Raw genomic sequence first — 18,946 nt, 5'->3', positions numbered from 1 at the left:
AGGGAAAAGACCTCTCCCAAGCGAGCGCAGGAGCAACGGTCTCTGTAATTTTTTGCACCCTGATGCCTCGTGCCATCTGTCTCTCGGTTTTTGGGTTCTGATTTTATTTTGCTCCATCGGCGTGGCCAGTAGGACCATGGGACCAGACTTCTTTTGTGACGACTTTGAAAACAGCGAAGGTTTCTGCTCTGTTTCTTTTCTCCTCCCCACTCTGGCTTGATTGTTGTACAGTACATTACGCGGCTACCCATTACTCACTTTTTGTCTTGAATACAAGTAGTTGAAGAAATTGTATAAGGGGAAAAAGGTTCCTTTTCTTCATGTTGGAATGTCGCTGGTACCTCAGCTCTGTTTGATAATATGAAACAACGAAAAATTCCTTAGCGCTTGAACTAAATAAATACCTGTCTCATTGGAAAGCTCCGGGTCTCTTCTCTGTCCACATCCCTCGGAGCATGGGCTGGGGGGGGGGGGTGAAGGGTGTCAGCGGCTCTGATTTCTTCCTCCTGCTCCTGCCTGTCGGCCTTGGAGAGTTGGAGGAGGGTTTTTTTTTGCAGAAAGGTGGTGGAGGACGAGGGCTGCAGGAACGGGTGGGTGAGTACCGGTAACAGACGTGCTCCTTGCCGGCCTTAGGGGACGAGGAGAAGGCTCTGGTCGCTGGGGGGGCTCCTGCTCCTCCTGGCGCACCCAGGTCCTGCCGGAGCAGGAGGGAAGGGGCTGCTTCAGGGCACGGCACGGCCCTGGGGCACTCAGCCCCAGCTCCCCCTCGGGAAGCGTTCACAAGAGGCAAGCAGAGCGGCTCGAGCCGTGCGCGTATTGGGAACCGAGTCAGACGGGGAGCATCCAGCTGACTGCACGGTCAAGGACTGGGTTAGGCGGGTGCTGCCGGGTAAATCTGGGCTGGCTTTAGGCTTGGCGGCCTCCCCTCCGAGCACAGCGTCCTGGTGGTGCCCGCGGGGCTGCTGCCGGCACCGTCCCCTTGCTGCGTGGCGCCTTGCTCCCAGCGCCCAAATCATTAAGAAACGAGGCAGAGAGGGGTCTGCCTGAAGCAGCTGGGTTCCTTTTTCCCCCCTCCTTCGCCACCTTCTCCTTCCCCACCCCGTGTAAACCCCACCTGCAGCTTTCTACCAGATGAATTTTGGGATCCTGAGCGCCACGGCTGCCGTGAATCCCGGGAGCTAAACGCTGCGGGCAGCTCTGCCCGTCCCCACGGGAGGCGGCGCGGGGCTGCGGCCCCCCGGGGATTTTCCTGCTGCCCTCGCAGGGACGCGCTCTCCAGGAGCTGCCGTTTCCCGAGCCGAACCTTGCAGGTTCCCATTTCCCAGGCTTTGGGTGTAAATTAAAGCAATTCCGAGCGTTCGCTGCCAGCCACCCGGAGCCCAGCTGGAAGGAGGACGGCTGCCCTCGTTGCGCTAAGGGCTCGATCAAAGTTACCGGTGATTAAAGCACCGAAATCACCGTTTCCCTCTGCACCCCGCGTGCTCAGTCCGGGTGCTGCTGAGGTCGGTGAGATACAACGGGTTTTCAGCGCCGCTGGTGGTGGCTGGGGCGTGCTCTGACCTTCCTGCGTTTATCTCGGCTCAGGAAGAGGGGCAGCGGCGGGGAGAGGCGATCCCGGCCCCTCGCGAAGCCGGGCACCACGCGGTGCGGCCGCTTCGTTTCCGAACAAGCGATTTGGGGGCTCAGTGGGAGCAAAGCCAGTGCCAGCAAATTGCTCGCTGCGACATTTGGGGTCTAACCTGATGGGGCTGCTTGCGGGCGTGCCTGGGTGTTAACCTCTCGTCCACTAACCTCCCATTCCCAGTTGTCGCTGTGCATCCCACCGCATTAATCCTCATTTCAGATTTTTTGGGGGGGGTTTTCGGGGTCTCAGCCGGCGTGAGCAGCTTTGGCAGAGGGGGCGTTGCTCGTGTGAGGCCGTAGGAGCGGTGAACGGCGCGGGCCAGCCCTCGTTTCTGCTCATTTTGTGGACGCTGGCCTGATGTTCGTGCCTCCAACACCCGCGTATTATATTCCAAATAATTTGAGTGCGTTCGGCTCCTTCCCCCAGCGTGGAGCCCCCGGGGCATCGCGACGGGAGCCGCCGGCCCCTTGCCGCTGTGCGGAGTCGCTCGGGGCTTTCGGAGAGCAGCACCAGCCCTGGGGAGGAGAGGGGCAGGATCGGCCCCGGGACGCGCAGGTACCGCGGGCGGCGGGGGCGCGGGGCTGGGGAAGGGGCTTCCGGGGGGGCAGCGGCTGGATGCGGCACGGGAAACGAGCCCAACGCTGCCACGCGCCCAGGCGTGGAGATCCTGGTTTGTTACTGGCTTTGCGCAGGGCTGTGGGACGGGGGGAGGGGATAAACCCTAAGAGGCGCTGGTGATGGGGAAGGCGCCGCGTGCTCCTCAGGACGTCCCCACAGCCTCGTGCCCCGTCCATCCCATGGGGCGCGCCGCTCTCGGTGACACTCATCCCTCTGTGTGGGGGGCTCTTGGGGCTGCCGAAGTCCCCGAGGAATGGATTTAGGGGCTGTCCCTCTCCTGGCGACCCTGCCACCGCGCGGTGCCGCCTCCCTGCCCAGCCCCGTTGGGGTGATGGCGCCGGCTCTCGCGCGCGTTGTGCCCCCCGGGGCGCTCGGTGGCAGGTGGGACGGCACCGGGGAGGCTCCATCGGCACTAATTAGCGGTGAGGCTCCATCGGCGCTAATTAGCGGCGGTGGCACGGGCTGGGGGCAGCCAGGCTGAGAAGAGGGCTGGTGGCTCACCTCCGCCTTTGGGATGGGGACACGGGGGCCGAGGGTCCCCGGGGGCTGCGGGGACAGACGGGGGCAGGTTTGGGTGGAGGTGAGGATGGAAACCGGGCTGGAGGACGGCGAGAGAAGGGGCAGGGGCGGCGTGGGGCCGGATCCTGCTCCCGGCTGCTCTGCGAACAGCCGGGGTTTGTGTGCCGGGGGAGCTTCTGCTGGCTCGGAAATCCCTGGCTTAGGGAAACGCTCGGGAGTGGGAGGTTTTCCTAAAAAGCAGGGGGCAGCAGGCGCCAGCTTCTCTTTCTTCGCACGCTGAGGAGCCCCAGCGCTGAGTTAAGCCATCTCCAGGCTCGAAGTGGGGCCGGCCGCGCGCTGTCCTGCACCCGGGGTGGGTTGCGGTGGGTGCCAGCCGGAGCCTCTGTGGGTCCCCACGTGGAGGTGGCTTCGTCCCACGGGTCCCGGTTTGGGGCTGCGGAGCAGGGACGTGCTCACGGCTCCTCGGGCACGCGGCGCTCGGGTTCCCAGCCCGAGGACCTGCTCCTCGCCCCGAGCCATCTCTCCCCCCCCCCTTTTCCCCCCCCTCACCCCTCTCCTCCCATCCCACCCCCGGGCTCACCTGGCCGTGACGGAGCGGGATTCCTCGGTGCCTCCTGCTGCCCTGGGGACCCTCGTCAGACCCGGCACCACGGGGACCCCACCGCGAGGGCCTCAAGAAGCAGGGGACATTTCCCCCGATCCCACATCCCCCCCCCCCGACATCACCCAGCTCCCGAGGGGCTCCCCCACCTGCTGCCCCCTCCTCACCCCCACGCGCCCGCAGGCTCGGTCTGGGTTCGGCCGCCTTTATTAGTTCGCCTTTGGGGTTTTTTTTCTGTGTTTTTTTTTTTTTTCTCCAAACCTCGATGCACTTCGCAGGACGGGGTTTGCAGCAGCAGCGACGCGAGGGAGGCCGGGGGGGCGGAGGATGGGGGGGGGGGGGGGGGACATTTGGGGACGTCCCGACCCCCGGCGTGGAGGAGCGGGTGCGGAGATGGGGTGGCCTGGGGCAGAGAAAGCAAAGCCCCCAGGAGCCGAAGCTTCGACAGCAAGAACCGGGGTGCTGTTGGGTTTCTAAATTTTGGGGTTTTTTTTTGCTTGTTTCTGTGATTTTTGAGCTCCTCACTTAATGTCAGAGGTGGCTCCAGGACGAGGAGCCTCTAGGGGCGATGTCCCAGTGTCTGCCTGGTGCTGCCCCGTGCAAAAAGGAGACCCCCCCTTGGTGCCACCCCCGCATTGGGGCCACCACAGGTGGCTGTCCCCACACCCCAAACCCTTTTTGAAGCCCACGGCTTGGCTGCCACGAAGGGGCTCGGGGCCCGGCGAGCGGCGCCTTTGCCTCCTGATGCTTCCCCTTCCCAAAACCCTCGGTGCTGTGTGTCCCCCCCCGAGCCACTGCTGCGCGGTGCTGTCCCCCTCCTCCCCGTGTGCCTGGGGGCTCTTCCAGCCCCAATCCTTGGGGCTTCGGCCCCAATTCCCAGGGGTTCGGCCCCAATTCCCAGGGGTTCGGCCCCAATTCTCAAGGGTTCGGCCCCAATTCCTGAGCTCGATCAGCCCCGGGGGCTGGTGCAAGGCTGAAAGCCGACAGGGGCTGGACGGAGCCCTTGGGGTGCTCGCCTGTGTGGGGGGTGATGCAGAGCGGGGCCGGGGCTCTCTGGTTTTGGGGTGAAGGTGGAAATCCTTCCAGGTTCTCATTTCCCCCCTTAATCCTTCCGCAGCCACACAGAGCGGGCTCTGGAGCCCCCTCCTGCTTCCCCCTGGCAGCATTTGGTGCCCGCGTCCCGGCCTGGCGCCCAGGGGCAGTTGTGGCTTTGCTTCTCCTGTCCCCAGGGGAGGTTTTGCGCCACAAACCCCCTGCTCTGGGGGAAAGCAGCACTGAGCATCCCGCTGTGGTGCAGGATCCCCCCTAAAAGACCCTCAAAAAAAAAAAAAAGTGATTTTGCAAGAAAATTTACCTACCTCCTGGAACTTGCTGGTGGGGGCAGCACCCCTCCCACCGTCCCCAAGCCCAAGGTTTTGCTCCCGGCACCTGGAGGTTTCGGGGTGGTGAGCGGTGCCGGGGGGGGGGGTGGTGGTGGCGGCGTGCCGGGGGCAGCTTCGGGTCTTGGCTTAGGATTTCGGGTCCCTGGAGCCGCGTGCGGGTTCTCGGATGCAAAAGCCGGGAGCGGGCGGGATGGGGAAGCGAAGGGGCCGCATCCTGCGGGGTGTGTGTGTGTGGGGGGGGGGGTGTGCTAAAACCAGCAGGGCATCCACATGAAGGAGCCCAGGGCGGCGCCGGTGGCGGCCCCCGCCAGCAGCCCCAAGGCCATCTGGTCCCCGGAGACGCGGTAGGGGTCCTCCCGCACGATGACGTGGGTCACCCCGGGGGCTGCAAGGCAAAACGGGGCTGGGGGGGGCACCGAAAAAAGGTGTACCCCCCCCCATCCATACACACACACACACACACAAAGCCAGGGCTCCCCCAAGCACCCTCGTTCCCCCCACCCCATCCCTATGGCACCCGGTTTGCCGGCTCTCAGCCCGCCCACCTCCCAAAACCGGGCGTAAAGCCCCAAAATGCGAAGTGATCGTGGGGGGAGGGACGGGGACCGTGCCCCCAGCCCAATTCAGCACCGCCAACCCCAACCCCAAAATCGGGGGGGCCAGGCAGAGCCGGTGGAGGGAGGGGGTGAACGGGGACGCGGCCGATGAGCCGGGGCCACCCACCTCCGTACTGGTGGCCGTAGTGGCCGGAGCTGATGTAGGCGGTCTGGTGGGAGTCGATGGGCACCGTCTGGTAGTAGTCGTCGTCGTAGGGGTCGTAGACGTGCACCTGAAGGGGGGGGGGCGTGTGTGAGGCTGGCACCCAGGTGTGGGGGGGGGTCCCGCGTGGCCCCACACCACCAGCGACCTGCCAGAGCCTGGTCGCGGTGCGGCCGGGCCTTGTTTTCCCCAACCCACGCGCGCGATCGGGGCTGAGTCCCTTGGGGTGGGGGATGCGAAGTGGTTTTTTTTTTTTTGGTTTTTGGTTTTTTTTTTTCCCCCTGTGTGGCTGGCGGAGGTGCCCACGGTGCCCAGCTGCTGGGGGGAGCCTTTGCTGAAGCACCTCGGACACCTCCCTGATCTTGGGGCCCCTAACCATGCCCCTCGCCCTAAGTGCTGCCTCCATTCCCCTTAACTCTGCCCCTGCTCCTCTTAACTGCGTCCCCATCACCTGAACTCTGCCCGTGCTCCCCTTAAACGTGTCCCCATTCCCATTAACTCTGCCCCCATCCCCTTAACTCTGCCCCCATCCCCTTAACTCTGCCCCCATCCCCTTAACTCTGCCCCACTCCTCTTAACTCCATCCCTATCCCATTAACTCTGCCCCCATTCCTTTAACTCTTCCCCCTTCCCCTGAACTCTGCCCCATCCTCTTAACCCTATCCCATTCCCCTTAACTCTGCCCCCATTCCCATTAACTCTTCCCCATCCCCTTAACTCTGCCCCCATCCCCTTAACTCTTCCCCATTCCCCTAAACTCTACCCCATTCCCCTTAATTCTTCCCCCATCACCTTAACTCTGCCCCCATCCCCTTAACTCTGCCCCCATCCCACTAACTCTGCCCCCATTCCCTTAACTCTTCTTCCCCTTAACTCTGCCCCACTCCCCTTAACTCTGCCCCCCACCCCCGTAACTCTTCCCCATTCCCCTTAACTCTGCCCCATTCCCCTTGATTCTGCCCCATTCCCTTAAATTCTGCCCCATTCCCTTAAATTCTGCCCCCATCCCCTTAAATTCTGCCCCATTCCCCTTAACTCTGCCCCCATTCCCCTTAACTCTGCCCCATTCCCCTTGATTCTGCCCCATCCCCTTAAATTCTGCCCCATTCCCCTTAACTCTGCTCCATCCCCTTAACACTCCCCCATTGCCCTTAACTCTTCCCCATCCCCTTAAATCTGCCCCCATCCCCTTAACTCTGCCCCATCCCCTTAACTCTCCCCCATTCCCATTAACTCTGGCCCCATCCCCTTAACTCTGCCCCATCCCCTTAACTCTGCCCCACTCCCCTTAATTCTATCCCTATCCCCTTAACTCTGCCCCCATCCCCTTGATTCTGCCCCATTCCCTTAAATTCTGCCCCATTCCCCTTAACTCTGCCCCATCCCATTAACTCTTCCCCATCCCCTTAACACTTCCCCATTCTCATTAACTCTGCCCCATCCCCTTAACTCTTCCCCATCCCCTTAACTCTGCCCCCATCCCCTTATCTCTGCCCCATCCCCTTAACTCTGCCCCATCCCCTTATCTCTGCCCCCATCCCCTTATCTCTGCCCCATCCCCTTAACTCCCCGGGGGCGCAGGTAAGCCCAGACCCACGCCCCGAGGCCGCCCGCTGGGCACAGGGCTCGGGGTCACCCCCACATTTGTGGGGCTGGGGTTGGAGCCACCTGAGCCCCCCCCCCCCCCGATACCCAAAACCCGTGCGGTGCCGCCGTTTTTTGGGGGGACGAAGGAGCCTCACCGGGGTGGATTTCGCCTCCAGCACGGCCATCTTCCAAGCGCTGCGAACGAAGCAGAGGAAGGAGGGCTGGGGGGGGGCGCGCAGGGGGCACCCGGCGGCTCCCCTGGGCGCACGCGTCCCCCTCCCTCCCCCGGTGACCTGGATCGCTAATTGTTAATTCCCGATTAGCCGGGGCTGGGAGGGACCCGCCGGCACGGGGATGGCCGTGCCCTGGCTGTGTGGGGCAGGAAAATGACTCCTAAATTGGGGGGAAAAGCGGAAAATTGGAGAGTTTCCATCCAGCGGCGATCAAGCTCGGGTATCCCAACACCTTTCTCCACCCCCTCTCAGCACAGCTTAAGGGTCCTGACTCAAAAATAAAAATAAAAGCGGAGCGGAGCTGACCGTGGCCGTTTCCTCCTGCTGGGCATGGCCCCGATCCCATGAGGATTCACATTATTTACCAGCAAACCCCGACAGAAACACTCCTGCAGCTACCCGTGGTCGGCCGAGAGGTGGTTCCTCAGGCCACCGAGGCCCTTTTTGGGCTGGGATAATTCGGGGGCAGAGCCCGCCGAGGGGCTTTGGGCGCTTACACGGCGTCGTCCTCGCTCTCGGCGCACAGCGTGGTCTTGGAGCCGTCGCGCAGCACCACGGTCAGCAGGCACTCGCGGCTCTTCCCCTCGGGGGGCTGCATGTCTGGAAGGCAAAAGGGGCAGGCTCCGGCCTCAGCGAGGGGCAGGGACGCCCCCGTCAGACCCCACAAGACCGCTCGTGGGGAGCAGGTTGGGTTTTCACCCCAAAATCCCCGCTCGCAACTTGGGGTTTCGTTTTTGTCTCCCTCTTCGCTTCGGTCGGGATCTCAGAGGTTGGACGTGAGCAAAGGGCTGGGGAGCAAACCCTTCTGCCCCCGCAGCAGAAAAACAAGGGGGGGAAGGACAGAAAAAATGCCCAAAGACAGAAAAAATGCCCAAAGACAGAAAAAATGCCCAAAGACAGAAAAAACGCCCAAAGCGCCGTTGAAAGGCGCTTTGTGCGGCGGCCGTGGGCTGCCGGGGCCGCGCCGAGCTCTGCCTTTTGTTCTCCCCCGTGTTTGTGCGAGACGGCGGCGGCTGAGTCAGGGCCGTGGGCTGCCTTCCGCACCAGCGCGGGGTGGGAGAGGAGACGGGCTCCTGCCTTCCCTCCCGTCCTGGCGCTGGACAAGGACGCGGCGGTGCTGGGTACGGGCGGGAACGGTGATAATTGTGCACCCCGGCAGGTTTTTTTTGGCTCAGGCGCGTGCAAGCACCTTTGTACGCTCCTGGAGCATCCATGGAAGCAGTCATCCGCGCAGGGAGGGACACGGGGCTTGGGGACACGGGGTTTAGGGACACGGGGCTTGGGGACACGGGGTTTAGGGCCACGGGGCTTGGGGACACGGGGTGTTGCTCGCCTCGGCACTCGCGGCCGGTCCTCACGTCCCGGCAGCTGAACTTGACGTGGATGCGGCCGTCCATGTCGCGCTGCGTCTCGTCGTGGTAGTAGACCAAGCTGCCGTCCAGGTAGAGCACGAACCAGTTCCTCTTCCAGCGGCGCAGGATGGAGCCTGGCGGGGGGCGAAGGGGGGCTGAGGGATCGCGGAAATCCCCCCCCCCCCCCGCCATGGGACGCGGCCAACGCCGTCCCCAAATCCGCAACCGGGTCCCCGCGGGGCGCCTGGCATCGGCGACAACCCCGGCGGCGCGGCCAGGTGGCTTTAGCTGAGCGCTTCCACCAACCCTTGTTAAACCTAAAGGGCTGCCAAAAAAAAACCCAAAAAAAAACCATAAAACCCCGCGGGGAACCTCCGTGCTGCCCTGTAGGATGCGGAACAGCCTCGGCCGTGGGGCAGGGGGCTCCTCTCCGCTCCGTGCACCCACGGCTGAGCCCCCCCCGTGGGTAATCCCCGATGGCAAAACCTCGCCTCGCGGGCTCCCGACTTACTCTGCCGCCAAAGCCAGCCGCTCTTCACCAGCGCCATGGCCACGGGAGGGTTTTCGGGACCTGCGGGACCAAGGGCGAAGAGCGGGGTTAGGGGAGCAGCTCCCCCTTCGCCTGCTGCCCCGCGCTCCCCGTCCCCCTTTCGGGGGGGGACGCGGGGACGTGCCCGGGGTTAATCGGGGGCAGGCGGACCCGGGGGGGGGTTTCGTAATCCGGGAACCACCGAGGCAGGGAGGGCTCCGGCCACCTTGCTTTGCGCCTTTAATCTCCTCAGGATTTAGGGATTATCATCCCGTGGAGGTAAAAACGGAGAAAGCCGGGGCCGCGCGTGGAACGAGGCCGTAACTCCCCGAGGACCCCCCCCCGCCCCGGTAACTTTCCACAGCCCCGCTCGTTTGTTTTCCCTGCCTGGGTGGAAATTAGTCCCTAACGAGGCCGTGAAGTCATCGCTCCCCGAGTCCCCGAGCACCGCTGGGTGTCCCCCCCCCCCCGTGGCACAGAGCCCCCCCCCCCCACGGCCGCCCAAATCCTTGGGCATCCGCACCCCCCCGGTGCCCTCGTCCCCCAGAAACCGCGACCCCTGGTACCCCAAACCCCCCGAAATCGCCGTGCCGGGTCCCCACACATCCCAACACCCCCCCCCCCCCCCCGCCTCATGAGCTCGCATCCCCCCGGTACCCCCCAGCCCCTTATTTACAGCCCCCCCAGGTACCCACATCTGGTGCCCTCGTCCTCCTGTACCCCTTGGGCACCCCCATTTTGGGGCACCCCCTTTCTGCCTCCCCGGGGTACCCACATCCCCCTCTACCTGCACCCCCGGTACTTTTATGCCCTCCCCCCCCTTCAGCACCCCCATCCCCAGTGCTGCCACCCCCCTGTACCCCATCCCCTGGTGCCCCACTCCCTGGCACCCCCATCCCCCTGTACCCCATCCCCTTGTACCCCCATCCCCCTGTACCCCCATCCCCTTGTAACCCCCCCCATCCCCCTGTACCCCATCCCCCTGTACCCCCATCCCCTTGTAACCCCCCCCATCCCCTCGTACCCCACCCCAGTACCCCCACCCCATTATTCCCAGCCTGCTACCCCCATCCCCTTACATCCCATCCCCTTGTACCCCATCCCTAGCACCCCTATCCCCTGGTACCCTAACTCCTAGCAACCCCACTCCTGCTACTTTTATTGCTTTATACCTCCCCCCATCCCCTTGTACCCCCTCCCCAGTTTCCCCCATCCCCCTGTACCCCATCCCCTGCCACCCCCCTCCCCCTGTACCCCCACCCCTCTTCACCCCATCCCCTGGTACCCCATCCCCGTTGCCCCCATCCCCTGGCTCTCCCCTTCCCTCTCCCCATCCCCGTTCCCCCCCAGAGCCCCCCCAGACCCTCGGAGCCACCCCGGGCACCCCCTCACCGAGCGGCAGCAGCGCGGCGGGTCCCCGCTGCAGGTTGCGCTCCGCTCCCGCTGCCCGTCCCTGCCCGCACGCACGGGGCGTCGGGAGCTGTAGTCCTGCCCGGGGAAACGCGGCCTAAGGAGCTGCGGAGTCCCCGAAGGACCACGGTGGGGTTGGGTTTGGGTTTTGGGGGCCGCCGGGCACGGCGGTGCCGCCAGCAGGGACGCCTTGGGGCCGGTGGTGCGGGGGGACGCCGCGGTTGGCACGCCGCGCGGGGACCCCCGCATCACCTCCGGCCCCGAGGGCAGCGGTGGGCTCGGGGTTGGGCTGAGATTCGCCTGCCCAAATGCGAGGCCCCAAAAAAGCAGGGCTGGGAGGAGGTGGGGGGGGATCCACCGAGGAGGTTGCAGCTCCGAGCCCTGAGCCTACCCCCCCCCGGACCTCCCCGAGCCCCGATTTCCCCCTGCGGCGCACGTGGGGAAAAGCTGGGGAAAAAAGCTGCGGGTAACGCTGAGCCAGAGCCCCCGGCTCGTGGCACGGGCGCTGGGGGGCTTCGGGGGGGCTGTCGCTGCTGCTGCCACTGGTGGGGGTCCCGTGGGTGCCGTAAGCACACATTGGGGGTGGCAAAGTGGGGGCCACAGCCCCAGCGCCGTGGGGAAATCACGCCAGGGGATGCCGAGGCTGAGGGATGGGCTCAAGGAGGCGTTTAATGCCTCGGTGCGATATTACGGCTGGAGCAGGGACGGGGGGAGCCTCCTTCTGCAGGGAATTCCCCCCCCCCCCCGCAGGGAATTCACCTCGCTGCAGCGGATTTATGGGTCGAAAAGCACGGGGTGGAAGAAGCTCCCGTACATAGGAGCGAGCCGGGAGCAAAGAACCGCCCGGGACCCATTTCTGTGCCCGGCAGAGCGCCGGTGGCAGAGGGACGCGGTGCCCAGCCCGCGGGGTCTGCGGGGCAGATTTGGGAATCTGGAAATTTGGAAATCACGGGTGGGGGAAGCGCCTGTCGCATTTGGGGAGAGGGGACGTGAATTATTCGGGGAGATCGTGGGCCAAGGAACACCCAGCTCCTCTTATCCACTGCTCCTTGTCCGTGAAACATGGGCCGTATATAGGCACGTATATATTGTATATATTCATACCGTGCAGGTGTTAAAATCCAAGGTTATTTATAGGCGGGACTGGGCTGATAATTAAGATGTTTATTAAGCTTTTGGCAGCCCTTAATGCAAAAACCTCATCTATTCCAGCAGGCTTTTCAATATAAAAACCTTTCCCCTCCCCTCCCTCCAGCGCTGGCTTTACAGTGTTGAACATCAGAAGGAATTAAATTAATCCAGCAGCTTGCGGGTTGATTACCAAGCACCTAAATCGCGATTGCCCATGCAATTGCTCTCTGCGGCCAAAATATGCTCAACACTTCCACGCCGGTTATCGGCCCGCAGAGCAGCCCGGTCACGCTAAGCCTTTCAGAGAGAGCCACGTGCTTGGACATCAGGCCTCAGGGCCCGGCCAGCTGCTTTGTTCTGCAACAAATTGATAAAATTTGGTAAAAAGAGTCTCTTAGAGGTCAGACTTTGGTCAGACTTTGGCTGAAATTTTAATTCGCTCGAGGCTGATGCTGGTGTTGGTCGGACCCTCAGCCAGGCGCTGCGTGCCGCTGTTCGGTGTGGTCGAGCCCAAAGGTTTTCTTCTGCGTACCGTGGGCTCTGCCACAGGGCTGGAATGATTTGTCTCCTTGACAGCCAAAGGACGTGCCGCTGACTGAAAAGAAATAGATGCTATATTTAAAATGGCAGCGGGTTTTCATGGAGTTGAAAATCCATAGCACTACACTAATGGGTTCTGGTTGGCTGCAGCACCCGGGTGGCTGGAAGAGAAGACATCAAGTTTATGCCAAGAAGAGACAAGAAAGGGTGGGGAAAAAGCAGAAATACAACCTGCAGGGAGCAAAAAAAAATCAATGCAGCAGTGCAGGAGGCAACGGCAGGCATCGCGACCCTCAGCCCAAAAGCAATGCCATTAAAACATCCCCAGATCACTCAGCCTTCCTCTGGGGAAGAACGTGGTGCTGGTGCAGGATTTGGGGGGCCCGATTTATTTATTTTTTTTGCAAACCGTCCATTTTTTATTATTATTTTTAATCTGTCTGGGATAAATTTGGGGCATGCTGGACGGAAACGGTGATTTAGGGAATCAGGGTGGGGGTTTAAACTTTTCTTTACAGCTGGCAAAGCTGGGAGGGTGGAAGAAGGGAGGTGGATGTGGGATGCAGTGTGGAAACAGCCCCACATGCTTTTGTAGGAGGACAAAGCATGGCTTTCTCCTCATTTTTGTAGTAATCAGGTGGAGCTTGTTAGGAAAAACCCTTTTGGAGATTTCCAGCTTGCTCTTCCTCCAGCTAGGCTTCGGCCGCATGGCGCCTGGGGCTGTGTTAGTGATGCTCTCCCAGCAGCTCGGGGCAGATCTGTGCCGTGCTTCCCACAGACTTTGATTTTTGGGTATAAAACAAGGGATTTCTGAAACCGTTCACAAATCTCACACGACCAGGTGGTGCGGCTGAAGGAGCGGGGTGGGATTGGGATGTTGTCCCTTGAGGAATCGCATTTGTGCCGGGTCTTTGCACCCCCAGATTTCGCTTCAGCCTCCTCGTGCCCCCCAGGGTCAGACCAGGAGCCCTTGGGCAGGTGAGGAAGGGACAGGAATGGGCCCGAGGACCTCGGTGGGGTCAGGACACCACAACATTTGCTCTTTTTGTCCCATATCTTTATTGATGATTTGGATGAGGGAACTGAGTGCACCCTCAGTAAGTTTGTGTATGACACCAAGCTGGGGGGAAGCCAGCAGGGCCAGGGAGGTGCTCGTCCCCCTGGGCTCTGCTCTGGTGAGGCCGCACCTCGAGTGCCGGGTTCAGCTTTGGGCCCATCGCTTCCAGAAGGACATCGAGGCCCTGGAGCGTGTCCAGAGAAGGGCTCCAAAGCTGGGGAAGGGCCTGGGACACGAGTCCTGTGAGGAGCGGCTGAGGGACCTGGGGGGGTTTGGGCTGGAGAAGAGGAGGCTCAGGGCAGGCCTTATTGCTCTCTGCAACTGCCTGAAAGGAAGGGGTGGGGAGCTGGGGGTCGGCCTCTGCTCACAGGTAACCAGGGATAGGACCAGAGGGAACGGCCTCAAGTTGTGCCAGGGGAGGTTCGGGTTGGAAATGAGGAGACATTTCTTCTCAGCAAGAGCGGTCAGGCGTTGGGACGGGTTGCCCAGGGAGGTGGGGGAGTCCCTGTCCCTGGGGGTGTTCAAGGCAAGGTTGGACGTGGTGCTTGGGGACATGGTTTGGTGGGGGACATCGGTGGTGGTGGTGGTGGGGTGGTTGGACCAGGTGGTCCTGGAGGGCTTTTCCAACCTTAATGATTCTGTGATTCTATATGTTGGGACAGGTCAGTAACCGAGAGTGAATAAAACCCACGTGCACCCACAGCGTGCTGTTTATAAGTTCCCAGATCCTGCTGGGTGCTGCTTTGCTACAACACTTGGCATCACCCCAGAGCAAAATCCCCCAAAGGGGCATTGCAGGAGGTCTGGGAGCCTCGGGCAGGACATGGGGACAGAGATGGGGACATCCTCCTACAGCTCCAGTCCCTGCACCAGGGTCCTGAGGCAGGTGGATACCTGCAGGGATTTCATTGCCCACCTCCTGGATGCCAGCACTTGCCAAAAAGCGTTTTGTGTTTCGTGATTTTTAGGCAAGTGCTCCGGCCCTAAAAGCGGGGTGCTGTGTACCGGGGGGTGCTGTGTAGTGGGGGTGCTGTGTAATGGGGGTGCTGAGTACTGGGGTGCTGTGTGCTGGGGATGCACTGCACTGGTGCTGCTGGTCCTTCCTAAAAGGATGAATTTGTTTATTTATTTATTTATTTGTTTGTTTGTTTACGTATTTATTGGTGCCCGCTCCCCCAGGAAGGAGCCCCCCCCCCTCCCCTCAGCCCCCCTCAGGGCTCCCTGCGCGGGGCGATGCGGGCCAGCCGCCGCACGGGGGGGTTAAAAACACGATTTTTCACTTTATTTCACACGCCTTTACAAGCCTGCCCGGCCTCCCTGTGAGCCGGGCCGGGCCGGGCCGGGCTCACTCCGGCTGCCCGGGGGCTGCGGGCGGTGGGGCTGCGGGGCCCGGCCTGACGGGGCCCTCACGGCCCGGCCACCCTCGGCGGCCTCCTCAGCGCCGCGCGAACTACAACCCCCATCATGCCCCGCGGAACTACACCTCCCGGCACGCCTCGCTGCCCGCCTCCTCCGCACTACACCTCCCATCAAGCATCGCGCCGCTACCCTCCCCACTTCCCCCCTCGTCTCCTGCGCCAAGACTACGCTACCCATCGCGCCCCGCGGCGGGCCGCCGGCAGCCGGGCAGCGCCTGCGGCGCGCGGGGCGTGCCGGGAGCTGTAGTCCGGGAGGCGGCTGTAACGGTCCCGCAGCGGTTCGCCGCCCCCCCCCCCCCCTCCCCGGTCCCCGCCTGCCGCCGCCGCCCCCTCCCCCAGCGGCTGGCGGCTGCGGGCAGAGGCAGGAGGCGCCTCGGAGGCAGCGGGAGCCGGAGAAGCCGCAGGTGAGGGAGGGGGGGGGGAGACACGGAGGAGACCCCCCCCCCCGGGGCGGCTGCGGCGAGTCCCGGGGCGGGGGGGGCGAGATGGGGGAGTGGGGGGGGGCGAGGATGAGGTGGGGGGGGCGGGGGGGGGCGACATGGCGGGGGGGGGGACACACGCACAGGTAGGGCTGGGACCCGTGAGGGGAGGCGGGGGGGAATTGGGTCTGGGGGCTGCGGGGGGGTTTGGGGGCAGAACGGTGGCAGAATTTGGTCAGCGGCAGCCGGGGACGGCACCCGAGGGTGCTTCGTGGGGGGGGGGGGGGGGGGGGGGGGGGCAGGGGGTGAATTGGGAATTGGGGAGGGGGGAATTGGGGTGGGGGTGTGGGGGGGTCCTGGTCACAGCCCTGGCCTCCCCCCTCTAAGCACCCCCCCCCCCCCCAAGCCTTTGTGGCAGGGTTTGTTCGGAGCCCGGCGAGAGCAAACGGGTCCGCTGCCAAAATTTTGGCTGGGAGCCATGTTGTGTGCGAGGGGCCCGGGGGGGGCGCCCAAGGGGGGCTGAGGGCATCCAGGAGGGTGCCGGGGGCACCTAAGGGTGCTGGGGGGGGTACCCGCGAGGGTGCTGGGGGGACAACCCCGGTTTGCCCCAGCAAAACCCCGCCGGGGCTGCTTGGACCTGGCGGGGCGTGCGAGGAGCCAGCGCCAAGCCAAGTTTCACCTCTTCCTCTCGTGCCAGGAGGGCGAGCGAGTTGCGGGGTTCCCGCCTCGGTTCGTGGACGAGCCCAGCTCCGTTCAGACCCCGCGTTTCGGCGCGGTGGGCTTCGGGGTGTCGACACGGGCGGGTTACTCGGGAAGGCGGCGGGATGCTCCCGCTTCGCTCTGCTCCCGCTTCAAAACGCCGAGAGGGGCTCGCGGAGCCGGGGACCCCGCCGCCGATGCTGGTCTCTAAAGCCTCCGTTACCCATAATATTCCCGAGTCCTCTCGCACGGCTCGGCGCGCTGAGGTTGGGGGGCTCCCGTCCCGCTCCCCGTGACACCGCCGCGGGGTCGGGGGCATCGCCGCGGGACATCCGTAGCCCGCAAGCAGCGAGGCCGCGAGACGCGAGGCCGGGTGGGTGTTGTGCCCGTAAGAAATAGGTAGGAGATGGTGTTTGTTTTTGGGAAAGGTTTGGGTTTTATTTTCTTATTTTTTCTCCTTCGGGATCGTTGCTTTAACCCTCGGTGGCTGGCGTTGCGGCGTGCGGGGCAGTTGGGTTGGGGGTTAAGGACGCCAGGGAGGTGCTGAGCAGCGGTCCTTCGCGCGTCGGGCAGAGGAGCCTTGACATATGGAAATGAGAGAAACATCCCTCATCGAAAAAGGTGTTGTAATGTGTTGGGTTTTATTTATTTATTTTTCAATTTTTCTCCTTTTTTTTTTTCTCTCCTTTCTGCTCCTCACGGTGACGAGCTCGCAGGTTGTGCCTTGTGTTTCCGTACACCGAATTTCGTTCAGAAAGCGTTCTTTTGGTGCTGAATTCTGTCAAATGTAGAAAAACGAGCAGGTCGAGTGGTTTTTTTTTTTTCTCTTTCCTGGACAAAGGCATGTTGTACCAACCAGAGAGAAACCCCAAGCGATTCTATTTATGTTTTAATCAAAATATGATTTAAGATGCAGTGGTATGCTTATTCTCGCTGCTAAATAGCGATGGAGGAAGCTTTTTTTTTTCCTTTTTTTTTTTTTAACAGGAACGAGGGTGATGGAAACATCTTTAGGGAAACATTTTGCTGGACTTGATTGCACCAGCCGCATTATTTCGTGAAACGTTAACTGTGAAGTGGTTGTTGATTAGTACTCAAATCGAGTGGAGATGTCGAGTGATGTAAAGAAAAAGGAGCTAACACTAGGAGATCAAATGCGTTTTTTTTTTTTCTTATTTCTTTCTGATTTTGAATTTTAACAGTTCCTTGGATTGTCTGGACCTTTATGGCTGAGTACATGAAAACAAACAAAACCACCACAACTATGTGCTGAATATTTATCCTTGCTAGGTGTACGCAGTCATTAAAAAGACCGATAGCAGTTGGCTGTGTATATTATACACAGATATATTATATATATTTTAGATAAAATGCATATTAAGGCTGATTTTGTTCTGGAAGTTACAAATATCTACTTGCCTACTTTCACATTTCAATATATATATTTTTTTTTAACGAAAGGGAACGTTAACATTTTTCTGAAAGAATCTCTCTCCGCCAGGTGATGTGGTTCTGTGGATGTCACGTTAATGACCGCGTGCTGGGTGTTTCGGGTACTGTCATGCTTCTCGGTCGTGTCTTTGCTTGATGAAAATCCGTGTCCCTTTTTAAGGATGCACTTTTTGGAGGGATAAATGCACAAACTTCTCCTTTGGAACAAAGGGATGGGAGAAGCAAGACGTTTGCACGCTGTGGGGTTTTTTTTTTGGGTCCGTTCAATAATAGGAAACATTGCGTAGGGTGGGAAACCTAAATAATACACCTCGAAATTCTGTGAGTGCCCGTGGGGTGCGGGGAAGGACGTGGTGCTGAGGCCCTTTCTGGTCTCAGGTGGCAGCGGTCAGCCTGCATTGCAGTAGGCGAACTCGACGGTGGTTTTTAAAGTTTATCTTTGCAGTTAGGCTTTGGTGCCCCCCCCAAAATCGGTAACCCACCGCGGAGGTAACGGAGAAAACGGGAGAGGAAGGAAGGTGGTGCTGCTCCCGGTGCTTCCAAATCGTTCCTCAGGCACGTGAAAATGCCTCGCAGAAGCATTTCTGTTGAAGGCCTCCTGTACCTCAACCGAAAGCGTAATTAAAACTCTAATTCGATTGTGTCTAAATTTAATTATCTGATCTGTCTGGAGGAGCCCGGAAGCCTCCCTTTGGATGCCCAGGTGCTTGAACGCCCACTGTCGGTACGGGCGGCATGCGTTTAGCCCAGGTTAGCGCCTGCTTTTGGGACACTGTGGGTGTGACGGTCATGGATCGGCCTCGACCATGGTCTGAGGAAGGGCTGGGGCACGTTTTGGGGTCACCCGGTCCCCTCTGCAGCTGAATTTGGCAGCGCCGGCACGGACACGGCCCAGCTTTGTGTCAACCTGGCAGAGGACTCTCTGAGTCCTTTATGCCTCCCGTGGTAGGAAACCTTCCCGTTTCCACCCCTAAGCTCTCAGCTGATTTCCAGCCATCAGGCAGTCGGGAGCAGGAGCTGATGAGGTTGTCAAAAGGGAAATACAATTTTTATTTCTTCCTTTCTGAGCCCGCTCTTTCCTTCAGCCTGGGCTACGGTCTTCATTTGTCTTCCAGCCATGCCTTTTGGGCTTGATTGTATCCGCAGAGGCCCTGATTTCCTTTTCCGCAGCACAAGTGCTCTGTGTACTTTCTGTTTCCTCTGTAATTCGTAAAAGTCTCTCCGTATACTCTCTTTTCTGGGCTGTGGATTGCGGCAAGGGACTGCCTTTACTCGTGTCCTGCCTGCTGCCCCGCGGTACCCGGCCCGGGCGGCAGGAAACCCCTTCGGATGGTGGAGCCTCCTTTCCTCCCGCGCCGGAGCCAGGCACTGCAGAGGCGATCGCCCCATCACAAGGTGAGAGAAACACAACGTCGTGCCAGTCTCCTCCTCCAGGTGCTGGTGTGACAAAGGGGCATGCGAAGGGACCCCTCGAGAACCAGCTTCTTAGCCAGCGTGCTCAAGAAGGAGCGACCCCAGCGTTGCGTTCAGGAGCAAGAAAAGTGCAAACGACTGGTGCAAAACCCAGCATAATTTTGGAGCCACGGTGCTGGCTTTCATTTACTCGAGGTGAGATC

At 61.1% G+C, this 18,946-nt stretch overlaps 2 protein-coding genes across 4 annotated transcripts in view; one reads left to right on the top strand and one right to left on the bottom strand.

Moving 5' to 3' along the window:
• Positions 1–4,695: 4,695 nt before the first annotated feature.
• PLEKHB1 (pleckstrin homology domain containing B1) lies at positions 4,696–10,734 on the bottom strand. The gene is made up of 7 exons (XM_066990045.1): positions 10,597–10,734; positions 9,187–9,246; positions 8,657–8,809; positions 7,821–7,923; positions 7,246–7,285; positions 5,468–5,573; positions 4,696–5,129 (listed from the first exon to the last, which is right to left on the bottom strand). The coding sequence occupies exons 2-7, from the start codon at positions 9,221–9,223 to the stop codon at positions 4,993–4,995; spliced, it is 576 nt and encodes a 191-aa protein (XP_066846146.1). The 5' UTR covers positions 9,224–9,246; positions 10,597–10,734; the 3' UTR covers positions 4,696–4,992.
• Positions 10,735–15,030: 4,296 nt separating this feature from the next.
• The window catches only part of FAM168A (family with sequence similarity 168 member A), a 178,034-nt gene continuing 174,118 nt past the window's right edge, over positions 15,031–18,946 (top strand). For 2 of the 3 annotated variants that reach the window (XM_066990039.1, XM_066990041.1), the window contains exon 1: positions 15,031–15,164. The gene's annotated coding sequence lies outside the window, so the exon portion shown is untranslated. The remainder of the gene's footprint in view (positions 15,165–18,946) is intronic. The other variant, XM_066990040.1, reaches the window with a different exon arrangement.

The sequence above is a fragment of the Anser cygnoides genome, chromosome 1 (assembly GCF_040182565.1).
Source record: "Anser cygnoides isolate HZ-2024a breed goose chromosome 1, Taihu_goose_T2T_genome, whole genome shotgun sequence".
Taxonomy (NCBI): Eukaryota; Metazoa; Chordata; class Aves; order Anseriformes; family Anatidae; genus Anser; species Anser cygnoides.
Note: the sequence above shows the minus strand (reverse complement) of the source record. Positions and strands in the feature narration are given on the sequence as shown.